Source organism: Taudactylus pleione, unplaced genomic scaffold (genome assembly GCF_031769625.1).
Source record: "Taudactylus pleione unplaced genomic scaffold, aTauple2 ptg000008l, whole genome shotgun sequence".
In the NCBI taxonomy this organism is placed as follows: domain Eukaryota; kingdom Metazoa; phylum Chordata; class Amphibia; order Anura; family Myobatrachidae; genus Taudactylus; species Taudactylus pleione.
This window is the reverse complement of record NW_028284411.1, coordinates 2,773,574-2,793,019: the sequence shown is the minus strand read 5'-3', so window position 1 is coordinate 2,793,019 and position 19,446 is coordinate 2,773,574. Positions and strand designations below refer to the sequence as shown.

The following is a 19,446-nucleotide window of genomic DNA, read 5'->3' as shown; positions in this document are numbered from 1 at the left end:
GGATTGTGCCCATGTGGAAACCATGTGTTTGCTCAGAAAGTACAGGTGAGGAGATGCTGCACCTGAGTGTGTGGTCGTGTCTCATTAAAAGGCCCCAGTACATCAGCAATTGATTGCAGCAATCGTGCAATTTGCAATCGATTGTGTATAAAAACCTTTCCCTTTTTCAATCGATTGTGGCAATTCTGCAATCTGCAATCCATTGAAAAAGGGAAAGATTTTTATACACAATCGATTGCCAATTGCCCGATTGCTGCAATTAATTGCTGATGTATGGGGGCCTTCACACTCATCCTGCTGCATTATTATAAGGCTTTTGTGCTTCCATATCCAACTGCTACGACTCAATAAAACACCTGCTACAGAGTACAGGGTAACACTGACCACAATACATGGTACAAAGTTACAAAGTAGCAATGCAGGATTACAGAATAACATCACAGAAGTGCTACAAGTTTGCAGTGTCCATAGATCAAACAATTGCTAAAAGTATAGAAAGTCATAATAAACACAAGACACATAATAAACAATAATATCTGCTAAAATAACAATAAGCACAAAACATACACTACTTTACAAAGTAAAACTAACTGCAATACACACAGTTATCAAATAAACACTAATTAAATGACTGGATAAAGTAACACTAAACACAATATATGGTAATGATAATCGCAATAACACAAAGTAACACTAAATGGCTGTCTGAGTGCATGAATAGGATCCAGTTCATGATTAGACAAAGTCGGGGCTTCTATTGTAACCAACGACAGACAGGTCTATTGTGCTATTATCAGACAGGGGTGGGGGGCTCTGCAGCTGCACAGTGCAGGGGAGGGGGCAGGAGAGTTACTGCCAGGGCTTCATGTAGGTTATATTACAGGTGTCACTACAGAATACCAGAAACCTCATTCATTCATGCCTGGGCTCAGGCCAGTTACTGCACATTATTCCTACACAACATGTAACAATGTATACAGTATGACACATGACCTATATAATATACAGACTAGAGATACCCCTGCTATTCTGTGTATAATCAGGTGGGTAGTAGTGGTAGTTCCTGCACAACATGTAACAGTGTATACAGTATGACACATGACCTATATAATATAGAGACTAGAGATGCCCCTGCTACTCTGTGTATAATCAGGGGGGTAGTAGTGGTAGTTCCTGCACAACATGTAACAATGTATACAGTATGACACATGACCTATATAATATAGAGACTAGAGATCTCCCTGCTACTCTGTGTATAATCAGGGGGGTAGTAGTGGTAGTTCCTGCACAACATGTAACAATGTATACAGTATGACACATGACCTACATAATATAGAGAATAGAGATGTCCCTACTCTGTGTATAATCAGGAGGGTAGTAGGGGTAGTTCCTGTACAACATGTAACAATGTATACAGTATGACACATGCCCTATATAATATAGAGAATAGAGATGCCCCTGCTACTGTGTGTATAATCAGGGGGTAGTCAGGGTAGTTCTTCTACAATATGTAACAATGTATACAGTATGACACATGACCTATATAATATAGAGAATAGAGATGTCCCTGCTACTGTGTGTATAATCAGGGGGTAGTAGGGGTAGTTCCTGTACAACATGTAACAATGTATACAGTATGATACATGACCTATATAATATAGAGACTAGAGATGTCCCTATTACTCTGTGTATAATCAGGGGGTAGTTCCTGTACAACATGTAACAATGTATACAGTATGTATGACACATGACCTATATAAAATAGAGACTAGAGATGTCCCTGCTACTCTGTGTATAATCAGGAGAGTAGTTCCTGTACAACATGTAACAATGTATACAGTATGATACATGACCTATATAATATAGAGAATAGAGATGTCTCTGCTACTCTGTGTATAATCAGGGGGGTAGTAGGGGTAGTTCCTGTACAACATGTAACAGTGTATACAGTATGACACATGACCTATATAATATAGAGACTAGAGATCTCCCTGCTACTCTGTGTATAATCAGGGGGTAGTAGGGGTAGTTCCTGTACAACATGTAACAATGTATACAGTATGACACATGACCTATATAATATAGAGAATAGAGATGTCCCTGCTACTCTGTGTATAATCAGGAGGGTAGTAGGGGTAGGTCCTGTACAACATGTAACAGTGTATACAGTATGACACATGACCTATATAATATAGAGAATAGAGATGCCCCTGCTACTGTGTGTATAATCAGGGGTAGTAGGGGTATCTCCTGTACAACATGTAACAGTGTATACAGTATGACACATGACCTATATAATATAGAGAATAGAGATGTCCCTGCTACTCTGTGTATAATCAGGGGGTTGTAGGGGTAGTTCTTCTACAATATGTAACAATGTATACAGTATGACACATGACCTATATAATATAGAGAATAGAGATGTCCCTGCTACTGTGTGTATAATCAGGGGGTAGTTCCTGTACAACATGTAACAATGTATACAGTATGACACATGACCTATATAATATAGAGAATAGAGATGTCCCTGCTACTCTGTGTATAATCAGGGGGTAGTAGGGGTAGTTCCTGTAAAACATGTAACAGTGTATGCAGTATGACACATGACCTATATAATATAGAGAATAGAGATGTCCCTATTACTCTGTGTATAATCAGGGGGTAGTAGGGGTAGTTATTGTACAACATGTAACAATGTATACAGTATGACACATGCCCTATATAATATAGAGAACAGAGATGTCCCTGCTACTCTGTGTATAATCAGGGGGTAGTTCCTGTACAACATGTAGCCATGTATACAGTATGACACATGACCTATATAATAAAGAGACTAGAGATGTCCCTGCTACTCTGTGTATAATCAGGGGGTAGTTCCTGTACAACATATAACAATGTATACAGTATGATACATGACCTATATAATATAGAGAATAGAGATGTCCCTGCTACTCTGTGTATAATCAGGGGGTAGTTCCTGTACAACATGTAACAGTGTATACAGTATGACACATGAGCTATATAATATAGAGAATAGAGATGTCCCTTCTACTCTGTGTATAATCAGGAGGGTAGTAGGGGTAGTTATTGTACAACATGTAACAATGTATACAGTATGACACATGACCTATATAATATAGAGACTAGAGATGTCCCTGCTACTCTGTGTATAATCAGGGGGTAGTAGGGGTAGTTCCTGTACAACTTGTTACAGTGTATACAACATGACACATGAGCTATATAATATAGAGATTAGAGATGTCCCTGCTACTGTGTGTATAATCAGGAGGGTAGTAGGGGCAGTTGCTGTACAACATATAACAGTGTATACAGTATGACACATGACCTATATAATATAGAGAATAGCGATGCCCCTGCTACTGTGTGTATAATCAGGGGGTAGTAGGGGTATCCCCTGTACAACATGTAACAGTGTATACAGTATGACACATGCCCTATATAATATAGAGAATAGAGATGTCCCTGATACTCTGTGTATAATCAGGGGGGTAGTAGGGGTAGTTATTGTACAACATGTAACAATGTATACAGTATGACACATGACCTATATAATATAGAGAATAGAGATGTCCCTGCCACTCTGTGTATAATCAGGGTTAGTAAGGGTAGTTATTGAACAAAATGTAACAATGTATACAGTATGACACATGCCCTATATAATATAGAGAACAGAGATGTCCCTGCTACTCTGTGTATAATCAGGGGGTAGTAGGGGTATCTCCTGTACAACATATAACAGTGTATACAGTATGACACATGAGCTATATAATATAGAGAATAGAGATGTCCCTGCTACTCTGTGTATAATCAGGGGGGTAGTAGGGGTAGTTATTGTACAACATGTAACAATGTATACAGTATGACACATGACCTATATAATATAGAGAATAGAGATGTCCCTGCCACTCTGTGTATAATCAGGGGGTAGTAGGGGTAGTTATTGTACAACATGTAACAATGTATACAGTATGACACATGCCCTATATAATATAGAGAACAGAGATGTCCCTGCTACTCTGTGTATAATCAGGGGGTAGTAGGGGTAGTTACTGTACAACATATAACAGTGTATACAGTATGACACATGACCTATATAATATAGAGAACAGAGATGTCTCTGCTACTCTGTGTATAATCAGGGGGTTGTAGGGGTAGTTCCTGTACAACATATAACAATGTATACAGTATGACACATGCCCTATATAATATAGAGAATAGAGATGCCCCTGCTACTCTGTGTATAATCAGGGGGTAGTAGGGGTAGTTCCTGTACAACATGTAACAATATATACAGTATGACACATGGCCTGTATAATATAGAGAACAGAGATGTCCCTGCTACTCTGTGTATAATCAGGGGATAGTAGGGGTAGTTCCTGTACAACTTGTAACAGTGTATACAGTATGACACATGACCTATATAATATAGAGACTAGAGATGTCCCTGCTACTCTGAGTATAATCAGGGGGTAGTAGGGGTAGTTCCTGTACAACAAGTAACAATGTATACAGTATGATACATGACCTATATAATATAGAGAATAGAGATGTCCCTGCTACTCTGTGTATAATCAGGGGGTAGTAGGGGTAGTTCCTGCTACTCTGTGTATAATCAGGGGGTAGTAGGGGTAGTAACAATGTATACAGTATGACACATGACCTATATAATATAGAGAATAGAGATGTCCCTGCTACTGTATAATCAGGGGGTAGTAGGGGTAGTTCCTGCACACTATGTAACAATGTATACAGTATGACACATGACCTATATAATATAGAGAATAGAGATGTTCCTGTTACTCTGTATAATCAGGGGGTAGTAGGGGTAGTTCCTGTGCAACATGTAACAATGTATACAGTATGACACATGACCTATATAATATAGAGAATAGAGATGCCCCTGCTCTGTGTATAATCAGGGGGTAGTAGGGGTAGTTCCTGCACACTATGTAACAATGTATACAGTATGACACATGAAATATATAATATAGAGAATAGAGATGTCCCTGTTACTCTGTGTATAATCAGGGGGTAGTAGGGGTAGTTCCTGTGCAACATGTAACAATGTATACAGTATGACACATGACCTATATAATATAGAGAATAGAGATGTCCCTGCTACTCTGTGTATAATCAGGGGGTAGTAGGGGTAGTTCCTGCTACTCTGTGTATAATCAGGGGGTAGTAGGGGTAGTAACAATGTATACAGTATGACACATGACCTATATAATATAGAGAATAGAGATGTCCCTGTTACTCTGTATAATCAGGGGGTAGTAGGGGTAGTTCCTGTGCAACATGTAACAATGTATACAGTATGACACATGACCTATATAATATAGAGACTAGACATGTACCTGCTCTGTGTATAATAAGGGGCAGTTCCTGCACCTCACCCCCCCCCGGGGATTATTAGCACATAGACGCCACCTGCAGACGTGCAGCCCATCACACACACTGTGGGCACTGATGATGTAAGTGGGGATGAGAGGACACCTGTATGTTAGTAATATAGAGTTCTGTATTACTATTAGTGCATCATTATATCAGGCAGCAGGGTGCAGTCACGTGGGTACCGGCGTCGGGGTGGGGATGGGGGGGTTCTCCATGTAGTCAGTGACCGGCTCTTTGTGCTGAGAGCACACGTGCAGCAGTATCACAGTGTCAGCAGTCAGGAGCACCCCCATGTGCACCCCGTTACCCCATCCCATGGCACAGCTATGTACAGTATACACTATGTACAGTATACAGCAGCACACATATAGCCCGGGCACCTATGCCCAAACACACATGCATGTAAAGTTGGTAACTTATGCATATGATACGACAAGTACCCATGTTAACATACATGGGGCAGTAAACTATATACATGCAATTTCACATGACACTAAACGTATTCTCCATACATACATGTAGGGTCAGGACACATGTTCTCCATACATACATATATGTACAGAACACAAGCACTCTAAAGACACATGTAGTGTTTCCCTCACATGCCTCCATTGGTACATACATGTAGGTACAGGACACATACACCCAGGATATACATGATGTGCCAGCTTATATGCCCCCTGGATGGCAGAGTCTCTCTCTCTAGCAGATAACAATGAGGAGAGAAATGTTTGTTCTTTGTTTGGACAAATCTGACCCAGAAGAGAGAGAAAGTTCCCCGGGAGCCCGCACATGAGTGATGCCAGGGTCCGGGGGCTCACTACCCTCTGCCAGCCCCCCCCCGGGATCACACAGCCCCCTCTGCCCCTCTTACTCTTCCTCTCCTGCTCCGCTCTCTCCAGGTAACTTGCAGCTTCCAGCAGGATCTGTACATTGTCCAGGAAGGTGGTGATGTGCCCCATGGCACCCTCCTCTGTGCCCAGCAGCTCAGTCAGGGGGCACCTGGGAACCTGCGGGTGCAGGCAGTCCTTCCTCGGCCGTCCTCTCACCATGGTCCCTGAGAAGTGATGGCTCAGACTGTCCTGGGGGCTCTATGCCCCCCCTCTCCCGGGCACTTTATCCCCGGCTGGGGGCAGGAGCTGGGCTGGTCCTAGCGCCGCCCGGTGACCCATATTAGCATACAGCACAGACTAGGGACCTGCCACAGTTACCGCCACGGGACTGCTTTCACCGCCTAATCCCAGCAGCCAGTCCCAGCTAGTGACTGAGGAATCACTAATAGGGATCAGTCACCCGCCATCCCCTCTCTGCTGTATTACTGCACCCACCATCCCCTCTCTGCTGTATTACTGCACCCACCATCCCCTCTGCTTTATTACTGCACCCACCATCCCCTCTCTGCTGTATTACTGCACCCACCATCCCCTCTCTGCTGTATTACTGCACCCACCATCCCCTCTCTGCTGTATTACTGCACCCACCATCCCCTCTCTGCTGTATTACTGCACCCACCATCCCCTCTGCTGTATTACGGCACCCACCATCCCCTCTCTGCTGTATTACTGCACCCACCATCCCCTCTGCTGTATTACTGCACCCACCATCCCCTCTCTGCTGTATTACTGCACCCACCATCCCCTCTCTGCTGTATTACTGCACCCACCATCCCCTCTCTGCTGTATTACTGCACCCACTATCCCCTCTATGCTGTATTACTGCACCCATCATCCCCTCTATGCTGTATTACTGCGCCCACCATCCCCTCTCTGCTGTATTACTGCACCCACCATCCCCTCTGCTTTATTACTGCACCCACCATCCCCTCTCTGCTGTATTACTGCACCCACCATCCCCTCTCTGCTGTATTACTGCACCCACCATCCCCTCTGCTGTATTACTGCACCCAGCATCCCCTCTCTGCTGTATTACTGCACCCACCATCCCCTCTCTGCTGTATTACTGCACCCACCATCCCCTCTGCTGTATTACGGCACCCACCATCCCCTCTCTGCTGTATTACTGCACCCACCATCCCCTCTGCTGTATTACTGCACCCACCATCCCCTCTCTGCTGTATTACGGCACCCACCATCCCCTCTGCTGTATTACGGCACCCACCATCCCCTCTCTGCTGTATTACTGCACCCACCATCCCCTCTCTGCTGTATTACTGCACCCACCATCCTCTCTCTGCTGTATTACTGCACCCACCATCCCCTCTGCTGTATTACTGCACCCACCATCCCCTCTCTGCTGTATTACTGCACCCACCATCCCCTCTGCTTTATTACTGCACCCACCATCCCCTCTCTGCTGTATTACTGCACCCACCATCCCCTCTCTGCTGTATTACTGCACCCACCATCCCCTCTGCTGTATTACTGCACCCAGCATCCCCTCTCTGCTGTATTACTGCACCCACCATCCCCTCTCTGCTGTATTACTGCACCCACCATCCCCTCTGCTGTATTACGGCACCCACCATCCCCTCTCTGCTGTATTACTGCACCCACCATCCCCTCTGCTGTATTACTGCACCCACCATCCCCTCTCTGCTGTATTACGGCACCCACCATCCCCTCTGCTGTATTACGGCACCCACCATCCCCTCTCTGCTGTATTACTGCACCCACCATCCCCTCTCTGCTGTATTACTGCACCCACCATCCTCTCTCTGCTGTATTACTGCACCCACCATCCCCTCTGCTGTATTACTGCACCCACCATCCCCTCTCTGCTGTATTACTGCACCCACCATCCCCTCTCTGCTGTATTACTACACCCACCATCCCCTCTGCTGTATTACTGCACCCACCATCCCCTCTCTCCTGTATTACTGCGCCCACCAACCCCCCTCTCCTGTATTACTACACCCACCATCCCCTCTGCTGTATACTGCACCCACCATCCCCTCTCTGATGTATTACTGCTCCCACCATCCCCTCTCTGCTGTATTACTGCACCCACCATCCCCTCTCTGCTGTATTACTGCACCCACCATCCTCTCTGCTGTATTACTGCACCCACCATCCCCTCTCTGCTGTATTACTGCACCCACCATCCCCTCTCTGCTGTATTACTGCACCCACCATTCCCTCTGCTGTATTACTGCACCCAGCATCCCCTCTCTGCTTTATTACTGCACCCACCATCCCCTCTGCTGTATTACGGCACCCACCATCCCCTCTCTGCTGTATTACTGCACCCACCATCCCCTCTGCTGTATTACTGCACCCACCATCCCCTCTCTGCTGTATTACGGCACCCACCATCCCCTCTGCTGTATTACTGCACCCACCATCCCCTCTCTGCTGTATTACTGCACCCACCATCCTCTCTCTGCTGTATTACTGCACCCACCATCCCCTCTGCTGTATTACTGCACCCACCATCCCCTCTCTGCTGTATTACTGCACCCACCATCCCCTCTCTGCTGTATTACTACACCCACCATCCCCTCTGCTGTATTACTGCACCCACCATCCCCTCTCTCCTGTATTACTGCGCCCACCAACCACCCTCTCCTGTATTACTACACCCACCATCCCCTCTGCTGTATTACTGCACCCACCATCCCCTCTCTGATGTATTACTGCTCCCACCATCCCCTCTCTGCTGTATTACTGCACCCACCATCCCCTCTCTGCTGTATTACTGCACCCACCATCCTCTCTGCTGTATTACTGCACCCACCATCCCCTCTCTGCTGTATTACTGCACCCACCATCCCCTCTCTGCTGTATTACTGCACCCACCATCCCCTCTCTGATGTATTACTGCACCCACCATCCCCTCTCTGCTGTATTACTGCACCCACCATCCCCTCTACTGTAATACTGCACCCACCATCCCCTCTCTGCTGTATTACTGCACCCACCATCCCCTCTGCTGTATTACGGCACCCACCATCCCCTCTCTGCTGTATTACTGCACCCACCATCCCCTCTCTGCTGTATTACTGCACCCCCCATCCCCTCTGCTGTATTACTGCACCCACCATCCCCTCTCTGCTGTATTACTGCACCCACCATCCCCTCTCTACTGTATTACTGCACCCACCATCCCCTCTATGCTGTATTACTGCACCCACCATCCCCTTTGCTATATTACTGCACCCACCATCCCGGCTCTGCTGTATTACTGCACCCACCATCCCTTCTCTGCTGTATTACTGTGCCCACCATCCCCTCTCTGCTGTATTACTGCGCCCACCATCCCCTATCTTCTGTATTACTGCGCCCACCATCCCCTCTGCTGTATTACTGCACCCATTATCCCCTCTCTGCTGTATTACTACACCCACCATCTCATCTGCTGTATTACTGCACTCGTCATCCTCTCTGCTGTATTACTGCACCCACCATCCCCTCTCTGCTGTATTGCTGCACCCACCATCCCCTCTCTGCTGTATTACTGCGCCCACCATACCCTCTCTGCTGTACTACAGCCCCCACCGTCCCCTATCTGCTGTACTACTGCACCCACCGTCCCCTCTCTGCTGTACTACTGCACCCACCGTCCCCTCTCTGCTGTATTACTGCATCCACCGTCCCCTCTGCTGTATTACTGCACCCACCGTCCCCTCTGCTGTATTACTGCACCCACCGTCCTCTCTGCTATATTACTGCACCCACCATCCCCTCTCTGCTGTTTTACTGCACCCACCATCCCCTCTGCTGTATTACTGCACCCACCATCCCCTCTATGCTGTATTACTGCACCCACCATCCCCTCTCTGCTGTATTACTGCACCCACCATCCCCTCTCTGCTGTATTACTGCACCCACCACCCCCTCTCTGCTGTATTACTGCACCCACCACCCCCTCTCTGCTGTATTACTGCCCCCAGCATCCCCTCTCTGCTGTATTACTGCACCCACCATCCCCTGTCTGCTGTATTACTGCACCCACCATCCCCTGTCTGCTGTATTACAGCACCCACCATCCCCTCTCTGCTGTATTACGGCACCCACCATCCCCTCTCTGCTGTATTACGGCACCCACCATCCCCTGTCTGCTGTATTACGGCACCCACCACCCCCTCTCTGCTGTATTACTGCACCCACCATCCCCTCTCTGCTGTATTACTTCACCCACCATTCCCTCTCTGCTGTATTACTGCACCCACCATCCCTTCTCTGCTGTTTTACTGCACCCACCATCCCCTCTGCTGTATTACTGCACCCACCATCCCCTCTCTGCTGTATTACTGCACCCACCATCCCCTCTCTACTGTATTACTGCACCCACCATCCCCTCTATGCTGTATTACTGCACCCACCATCCCCTCTGCTGTATTACTGCACCCACCATCCCCTCTCTGCTGTATTACTGCACCCACCATCCCCTCTGCAGTATTACTGCACCCACCATCCCCTCTGCTGTATTACTGCGCCCACCATCCCCTCTGCTGTATTACTGCACCCACCATCCCCTCTATGCTGTATTACTACACCCACCATCCCCTCTCTGCTGCATTACTACACCCACCATCCCCTCTGCTGTATTACTGCACCCTCCATTTCCTCTGCTGTATTACTGCACCCACCATCCCCTCTCTGCTGTATTACTGGACCCACCATCCCCTCTGCTGTATTACTGCACCCACCATCCCCACCTCTGCTATATTACTGCACCCACCATCCCCTCTCTGCTGTATTACTGCACCCACCATCCCCTCTCTGCTATATTACTGCACCCACCATCCCCTCTGCTGTATTACTGCACCCACCATCCCCTCTCTGCTGTATTACTACACCCACCATCCCCTCTCTGCTATATTACTGCACCCACCATCCCCTCTCTGCTGTATTACTGCACCCACCATCCCCTCTCTGCTGTATTACTGCACCCACCATCCCCTCTATGTTGTATTACTGCACCCACCATCCCCTCTCTGCTGTATTACTGCACCCACCATCCCCTCTATGCTGTATTACTGCACCCACCATCCCCTCTCTGCTGTATTACTGCACCCACCATCCCCTCTTCTGTATTACTGCACCCACCATCCCCTCTCTGCTATATTACTGCACCCACCATCCCCTCTCTGCTGTTTTACTGCACCCACCATCCCCTCTGCTGTATTACTGCACCCACCATCCCCTCTATGCTGTATTACTGCACCCACCATCCCCTCTCTGCTGTATTACTGCACCCACCATCCCCTCTCTGCTGTATTACTGCACCCACCATCCCCTCTTCTGTATTACTGCACCCACCATCCCCTCTCTGCTGTATTACTGCACCCACCATCCTCTCTCTGCTGTATTACTTCACCCACCATTCCCTCTCTGCTGTATTACTGCACCCATCATCACTTCTCTGCTGTTTTACTGCACCCACCATCCCCTCTGCTGTATTACTGCACCCACCATCCCCTCTCTGCTGTATTACTGCACCCACCATCCCCTCTCTACTGTATTACTGCACCCACCATCCCCTCTATGCTGTATTACTGCACCCACCATCCCCTCTGCTGTATTACTGCACCCACCATCCCCTCTCTGCTGTAATACTGCACCCACCATCCCCTCTGCAGTATTACTGCACCCACCATCCCCTCTGCTGTATTACTGCGCCCACCATCCCCTCTGCTGTATTACTGCACCCACCATCCCCTCTATGCTGTATTACTACACCCACCATCCCCTCTCTGCTGCATTACTACACCCACCATCCCCTCTGCTGTATTACTGCACCCACCATCCCTTCTGCTTTATTACTGCACCCATCATCCCCTCTATGCTGTATTACTGCGCCCACCATCCCCTCTGCTGTATTACTGCACCCACCATCCCCTCTCCTATATTACTGCACCCACCATCCCCTCTCTGCTGTATTACTGCACCCACCATCCCCTCTCTGCTGTATTACTGCACCCACCATCCCCTCTCTGCTGTATTACTGCACCCACCATCCCCTCTCTGCTGTATTACTGCACCCACTATCCCCTCTGCTGTATTACTGCACCCACCATCCCCTCTCTGCTGTATTACTGCACTCATCATACCCTCTGCTGTATTACTGCACCCACCATCCCCTCTCTGCTGTATTACTGCACCCAGCATACCCTCTGCTGTATTACTGCACCCACCATCCTCTCTTCTGCATTACTGCCCCCACCATCCTCTCTCTGCTGTATTACTGCACCCACCATCCCCTCTGCTGTATTACTGCACCCACCATCCCCTCTATGCTGTATTACTGCATCCACCATCCCCTCTCTGATGTATTCCTGCACCCACCACCCCCTCTCTGCTGTATTACTACACCCACCATCCCCTCTGCTGTATTACTGCACCCACCATCCCCTCTCTGCTGTATTACTACGCCCACCATCCCCTCTCTGCTGTATTACTGCGCACACCATCCCCTCTTTTGTATTACTGCGCCCGCCATCCCCTCTGCTGTATTACTGCACTCTTCATCCTCTCTCTGCTGTATTACTGCACCCACCATCCCCTCTCTGCTGTATTACTGCACCCACCACCCCCTCTGCTGTATTACTGCACCCATCATCCCCTCTACTGTATTACTGCACCCACCTTCCCCTCTCTGCTGTATTACTGCACCCACCATCCCTTCTCTGCTGTATTACTGCACCCACCATCCCCTCTACTGTATTACTGCACCCACCATCCCCTCTCTGCTGTATTACTGCACCCACCATCCCCTCTCTGCTGTATTACTGCACCCACCATCCCCTCTCTGCTGTATTACTGCACCCCCATCCCCTCTCTGCTGTATTACTGCACCCACCATCCCCTCTCTGCTGTATTACTGCACCCACCATCCCCTCTCTGCTGTATTACTGCACCCCCCATCCCCTCTCTGCTGTATTACTGCACCCCCCATCCCCTCTCTGCTGTATTACTGCACCCCCCATCCCCTCTCTGCTGTATTACTGCACCCACCATCCCTTCTCTGCTGTATTACTGCACCCACCATCCCCTCTCTGCTGTATTACTGCACCCACCATCCCCTCTCTGCTCTATTACTGCAACCACCATCCCCTCTGCTGTATTACTGCACCCACCATCCCCTCTTTGCTGTATTACTGCGCCCACCATCCCCTATCTTCTGTATTACTGCGCCCACCATCCCCTCTGCTGTATTACTGCACCCACCATCCCCTCTCTGCTGTATTACTGCACCCCCCATCCCCTCTCTGCTGTATTACTGCACCCACCATCCCCTCTCTGCTGTATTACTGCACCCACCATCCCTTCTCTGCTGTATTACTGCACCCACCATCCCCTCTCTGCTGTATTACTGCACCCACCATCCCCTCTCTGCTGTATTACTGCACCCACCATCCCCTCTGCTGTATTACTGCACCCACCATCCCCTCTCTGCTGTATTACTGCACCCACCATCCCCTCTGCTGTATTACTGCACCCATCATCCCCTCTGCTGTATTACTGCACCCACCATCCCCTCTCTGCTGTTTTACTGCACCCACCATCCTCTTTCTGCTGTATTACTGCACCCACCATCCTCTCTGCTGTATTACTGCACCCACATCCCCTCTCTGCTGTATTACTGCACCCACCATCCCCTTTGCTATATTACTGCACCCACCATCCCCTCTCTGCTGTATTACTGCACCCACCATCCCCTCTCTGCTGTATTACTGCACCCACCATCCCCTCTGCTGTATTACTGCACCCACCATCCCCTCTCTGCTGTATTACTGCACCCACCATCCCCTCTGCTGTATTACTGCACCCATCATCCCCTCTGCTGTATTACTGCACCCACCATCCCCTCTCTGCTGTTTTACTGCACCCACCATCCTCTTTCTGCTGTATTACTGCACCCACCATCCCCTCTGCTGTATTACTGCACCCACCATCCCCTCTCTGCTGTATTACTACGCCCACCATCCCCTCTCTGCTGTATTACTGCGCACACCATCCCCTCTTTTGTATTACTGCGCCCGCCATCCCCTCTGCTGTATTACTGCACTCTTCATCCTCTCTCTGCTGTATTACTGCACCCACCATCCCCTCTCTGCTGTATTACTGCACCCACCACCCCCTCTGCTGTATTACTGCACCCATCATCCCCTCTACTGTATTACTGCACCCACCTTCCCCTCTCTGCTGTATTACTGCACCCACCATCCCTTCTCTGCTGTATTACTGCACCCACCATCCCCTCTACTGTATTACTGCACCCACCATCCCCTCTCTGCTGTATTACTGCACCCACCATCCCCTCTCTGCTGTATTACTGCACCCACCATCCCCTCTCTGCTGTATTACTGCACCCCCATCCCCTCTCTGCTGTATTACTGCACCCACCATCCCCTCTCTGCTGTATTACTGCACCCACCATCCCCTCTCTGCTGTATTACTGCACCCACCATCCCCTCTCTGCTGTATTACTGCACCCCCCATCCCCTCTCTGCTGTATTACTGCACCCCCCATCCCCTCTCTGCTGTATTACTGCACCCACCATCCCTTCTCTGCTGTATTACTGCACCCACCATCCCCTCTCTGCTGTATTACTGCACCCACCATCCCCTCTCTGCTCTATTACTGCAACCACCATCCCCTCTGCTGTATTACTGCACCCACCATCCCCTCTTTGCTGTATTACTGCGCCCACCATCCCCTATCTTCTGTATTACTGCGCCCACCATCCCCTCTGCTGTATTACTGCACCCACCATCCCCTCTCTGCTGTATTACTGCACCCCCCATCCCCTCTCTGCTGTATTACTGCACCCACCATCCCCTCTCTGCTGTATTACTGCACCCACCATCCCTTCTCTGCTGTATTACTGCGCCCACCATCCCCTATCTTCTGTTTTTCTGCGCCCACCATCCCCTCTGCTGTATTACTGCACCCACCATCCCCTCTCTGCTGTATTACTGCACCCACCATCCCCTCTCTGCTGTATTACTGCACCCACCATCCCTTCTCTGCTGTATTACTGCACCCACCATCCCCTCTCTGCTGTATTACTGCACCCACCATCCCCTCTCTGCTGTATTACTGCACCCACCATCCCCTCTGCTGTATTACTGCACCCACCATCCCCTCTCTGCTATATTACTGCACCCACCACCCCCTCTGCTGTATTACTGCACCCATCATCCCCTCTGCTGTATTACTGCACCCACCATCCCCTCTCTGCTGTTTTACTGCACCCACCATCCTCTTTCTGCTGTATTACTGCACCCACCATCGTCTCTGCTGTATTACTGCACCCACATCCCCTCCCTGCTGTATTACTGCACCCACCATCCCCTCTCTGCTGTATTACTGCACCCACCATCCCCTCTCTGCTCTATTACTGCACCCACCATCCCTTCTCTGCAGTATTACTGCACCCACCATCCCCTCTCTGCTGTATTACTGCACCCACCATCCCCTCTATGCTGTATTACTGCACCCACCATGCTCTCTACTGTAATACTGCACCCACCATCCCCTCTCTGCTGTATTACTGCACCCACCATCCCCTCTATGATGTATTACTGCACCCACCATCCCCTCTCTGCTGTATTACAGCACTCACCATCCCCTCTCTGCTGTATTACTGCACCCACCATCCCCTCTGCTGTATTACTGCACCCACCATCCCCTCTGCTGTAATACTGCACCCACCATCCCCTCTCTGCTGTATTACTGCACCCACCATCCCCTCTCTGCTGTATTACTGCACCCACCATCCCATCTTTGCTGTATTACTGCACCCATCATCCCCTCTGCTGTAATACTGCACCCACCATCCCCTCTCTGCTATAATACTGCACCCACCAACCCCTCTGCTGTAATACTGCACCCACCATCCCTCTCTGCTGTATTACTACACCCATCATCCCCTCTCTCCTGTATTACTGCACCCACCATCCTCTCTGCTGTATTCCTGCACCCACCATCCACTCTGTGCTGTATTACTGCGCCCACCATCCCCTCTCTGCTGTATTACTGCGCCCACCATCCCCTCTTTTGTATTACTGCGCCCGCCATCCCCTCTGCTGTATTACTGCACTCTTCATCCTCTCTGCTGTATTACTGCACCCACCATCCCCTTTGCTATATTACTGCACCCACCATCCCGGCTCTGCTGTATTACTGCACCCACCATCCCCTCTCTGCTGTATTACTGCGCCCACCATCCCCTCTCTGCTGTATTACTGCGCCCACCATCCCCTATCTTCTGTATTACTGCGCCCACCATCCCCTCTGCTGTATTACTGCACCCATCATCCCCTCTCTGCTGTATTACTACACCCACCATCTCATCTGCTGTATTACTGCACTCGTCATCCTCTCTGCTGTATTACTGCACCCACCGTCCCCTCTCTGCTGTATTGCTGCACCCACCATCCCCTCTCTGCTGTATTGCTGCATCCACCATCCCCTCTCTGCTGTATTACTGCGCCCACCATACCCTCTCTGCTGTACTACAGCCCCCACCGTCCCCTATCTGCTGTACTACTGCACCCACCGTCCCCTCTCTGCTGTACTACTGCACCCACCGTCCCCTCTCTGCTGTATTACTGCACCCACCGTCCCCTCTGCTGTATTACTGCACCCACCGTCCCCTCTGCTGTATCACTGCACCCACCGTCCTCTCTGCTGTATTACTGCACCCACCATCCCCTCTCTGCTGTATTACTGCACCCACCACCCCCTCTGCTGTAATACTGCACCCACCATCCCCTCTCTGCTGTATTACTGCGCCCACCATCCCCTCTCTGCTGTATTTCTGCACCCACCATCCCCTCTCTGCTGTATTACTGCACCCACCATCCCCTCTCTGCTGTATTACGGCAACCACCATCCCCTCTCTGCTGTATTACTGCACCCACCATCCGCTTTCTGCTGTATTACTACGCCCACCATCCCCTCTCTGCTGTATTACTGCGCCCACCATCCCCTCTGCTGTATTTCTGCGCCCACTATCCCCTCTGCTGTATTACTGCGCCCACCACCCCCTCTCTGCTGTATTACTGCGCCCACCATCCCCTCTCTGTTGTATTACTGCGCCCACCATCCCCTCTCTGCTGTATTTCGGACCCACCATCCCCTCTCTGCTGTATTACTGCACCCACCATCCCCTCTATGCTGTATTACTGCACCCACCATCCCCTCTGCTGTATTACTGCACCCACCATCCCCTCTCTGCTGTATTACTGCACCCACCACCCCCTCTCTGCTGTATTACGGCACCCACCACCCCCTCTCTGCTGTATTACGGCACCCACCACCCCTTCTCTGCTGTATTACTGCCCCCAGCATCCCCTCTCTGCTGTATTACTGCACCCACCATCCCCTGTCTGCTGTATTACTGCACCCACCATCCCCTGTCTGCTGTATTACAGCACCCACCTTCCCCTCTCTGCTGTATTACGGCACCCACCATCCCCTCTCTGCTGTATTACGGCACCCACCATCCCCTGTCTGCTGTATTACGGCACCCACCATCCCCTCTCTGCTGTATTACGGCAACCACCATCCCCTCTCTGCTGTATTACTGCACCCACCATCCGCTTTCTGCTGTATTACTACGCCCACCATCCCCTCTCTGCTGTATTACTGCGCCCACCATCCCCTCTCCTGTATTACTGCACCCACCATCCCCTCTCTGCTGTATTACTGCACCCACCATCCCCTCTCTACTGTATTACTGCACCCACCATCCCCTCTCTGCTGTATTACTGCACCCACCATCCCCTCTCTGCTGTATTACTGCACCCACTATCCCCTCTGCTGTATTACTGCACCCACCATCCCCTCTCTGCTGTATTACTGCACTCATCATACCCTCTGCTGTATTACTGCACCCACCATCCCCTCTCTGCTGTATTACTGCACCCACCATCCCCTCTCTGCTGTATTACTGCACCCACCATCCCCTCTCTGCTGTATTACTGCACCCACCATCCCCTCTATGCTGTATTACTGCACCCACCATCCCCTCTATGTTGTATTACTGCACCCACCATCCCCTCTCTGCTGTATTACTGCACCCACCATCCCCTCTATGCTGTATTACTGCACCCACCATCCCCTCTCTGCTGTATTACTGCACCCACCATCCCCTCTTCTGTATTACTGCACCCACCATCCCCTCTCTGCTATATTACTGCACCCACCATCCCCTCTCTGCTGTTTTACTGCACCCACCATCCCCTCTGCTGTATTACTGCACCCACCATCCCCTCTCTGCTGTATTACTGCACCCACCATCCCCTCTCTGCTGTATTACTGCACCCACCATCCCCTGTCTGCTGTATTACTGCACCCACCATCCCCTTTTCTGTATTACTGCACCCATCATCCCCTCTCTGCTGTATTACTGCACCCACCATCCTCTCTCTGCTGTATTACTTCACCCACCATCCTCTCTCTGCTGTATTACTTCACCCACCTTTCCCTCTCTGCTGTATTACTGCACCCATCATCCCTTCTCTGCTGTTTTACTGCACCCACCATCCCCTCTGCTGTATTACTGCACCCACCATCCCCTCTCTGCTGTATTACTGCACCCACCATCCCCTCTCTGCTGTATTACTGCACCCACAATCCCCTCTATGCTGTATTACTGCACCCACCATCCCCTCTGCTGTATTACTGCACCCACCATCCCCTCTCTGCTGTATTACTGCACCCACCATCCCCTCTGCAGTATTACTGCACCCACCATCCCCTCTGCTGTATTACTGCGCCCACCATCCCCTCTGCTGTATTACTGCACCCACCATCCCCTCTATGCTGTATTACTACACCCACCATCCCCTCTCTGCTGCATTACAACACCCACCATCCCCTCTGCTGTATTACTGCACCCACCATCCCTTATGCTTTATTACTGCACCCATCATCCCCTCTATGCTGTATTACTGCGCCCACCATCCCCTCTGCTGTATTACTGCACCCACCATCCCCTCTCCTGTATTACTGCACCCACCATCCCCACTCTGATGTATTACTGCACCCACCATCCCCTCTCTACTGTATTACTGCACCCACCATCCCCTCTGCTGTATTACTGCACCCACCATCCCC

The 19,446-nt window shown here is 49.9% G+C and overlaps 1 protein-coding gene across 1 annotated transcript in view; it reads right to left on the bottom strand.

The window, feature by feature from the left end:
* Nucleotides 1-6,467, bottom strand: part of MXI1 (MAX interactor 1, dimerization protein) — a 35,193-nt gene extending 28,726 nt beyond the window's left edge. The window contains exon 1 of the mRNA XM_088464741.1: nt 6,290-6,467. Coding sequence (XP_088320867.1) covers nt 6,290-6,467 — 178 coding nt within the window. The remainder of the gene's footprint in view (nt 1-6,289) is intronic.
* Between the last annotated feature and the right edge of the window lie 12,979 nt (nt 6,468-19,446).